Raw genomic sequence first — 1,288 nt, forward strand, 5'->3', positions numbered from 1 at the left:
ACAGAGGGGAAATACAGACAGATGGTGAGGGAGAGAGAGAGATATATAAACTAAGAACTAGAGAGAGATAGAGAAAAGGACGGAGGAGAGAGAACGAGAGGGAGAGGGAAGACACACAAAGAAGGACGGAGGGGAAATGCAGACAGATAGTGAGGGAGAGGGAGAGAAAACACGCAGAAAGAAGGACGGTGGAGAAATACAGACAGCTCGTGAGGGAGGGGAGAGAGAGATATAGACTAAGAGCAACAGAGAGGTCGAGAAAAAGAAAAAGACAGAGGAGAACGAACGAGAGAGAGGGATAAAGAGAAAGAGTAAGAGTAAACGAGATTCTCGCGTAACGTTTCAAAATCTCGGTGAATAATGGCAGACCCTAAATATGCCAACCTCCCCGGAATTGTGAGTAATTCACCTTTATTTCTTCCATAACACTTTACCTCACCTTGTTATTAACCCTTCACGTTATTGTCCAGGTGTCATATATACAAAGCTATTAATCCTACAGGTAGACGTGATCCAGAGCCGTGATACAGCCACAGCACTTCCCCCACCTTCACTAATTAATAACACGCATTGCCCCCTATGTGGTCATTCTGCACGGCTAGAAATAGCAGTCAGATCACACCCTGGGATCTTTTCGGTTTGAACGGCAGTTTTTTAAAATAATTTCTAGGTAACTAAACACTTTTGAATAACATTTGTGCAAAAAAAAAAAGATACCCTTCCCCCCCACCCCTATCCCTTACCCTAAAATGGATTGAAATGCAATAGATCGATACTAGGGTCATAATTACGGGTGACCCACGTAACTAAAAAATTTTAAACTTTGTATACTGATAGAATGTGTTTATAAAACATCTTTTTCTCTTGGCTTTATTGAGAAAATTCTATAGTTTGTAAGATATTTGTTGTTGTTTTTCTTCAATTTCTGCAATTTCAACCAATCAATGACGTCTATTGAGGTAAAAAAAAAACATTCTGTGACGTATGAATATGTCCCTCGTTTAAGAAACAAATTGGGTTTATTTACATTTGTGAAGAAAAACAGATACCCTTCCCCCACCCCTAACTAGCCCTAACCCTAAAACAGATTGAAATGCAATAGATCGATACTAGGGTCATAATTATGGGTGACAATTTCATATGACACCGCTAGAAAAAACTGCCGTTCAAACCGAAAAGATCCCCTAACCCTAACCCTGGTTGAAATGCAATAGATCGATACTAGGGTCATAATTATGGGTGACAATTTCATATGACACCGCTAGATAAAACTGCCGTTCAAACCAAA

At 39.9% G+C, this 1,288-nt stretch overlaps 1 protein-coding gene across 1 annotated transcript in view; it reads left to right on the plus strand.

Moving 5' to 3' along the window:
- Nucleotides 1-292: 292 nt before the first annotated feature.
- LOC115229613 (dynactin subunit 2) overlaps nt 293-1,288 on the plus strand; it is a 31,826-nt gene continuing 30,830 nt past the window's right edge. The window contains exon 1 of the mRNA XM_029799941.2: nt 293-396. Within this exon, the coding sequence (XP_029655801.1) occupies nt 361-396 (36 nt within the window). The 5' untranslated portion in view covers nt 293-360. The remainder of the gene's footprint in view (nt 397-1,288) is intronic.

The sequence above is a fragment of the Octopus sinensis genome, unplaced genomic scaffold, assembly GCF_006345805.1.
Source record: "Octopus sinensis unplaced genomic scaffold, ASM634580v1 Contig13196, whole genome shotgun sequence".
In the NCBI taxonomy this organism is placed as follows: domain Eukaryota; kingdom Metazoa; phylum Mollusca; class Cephalopoda; order Octopoda; family Octopodidae; genus Octopus; species Octopus sinensis.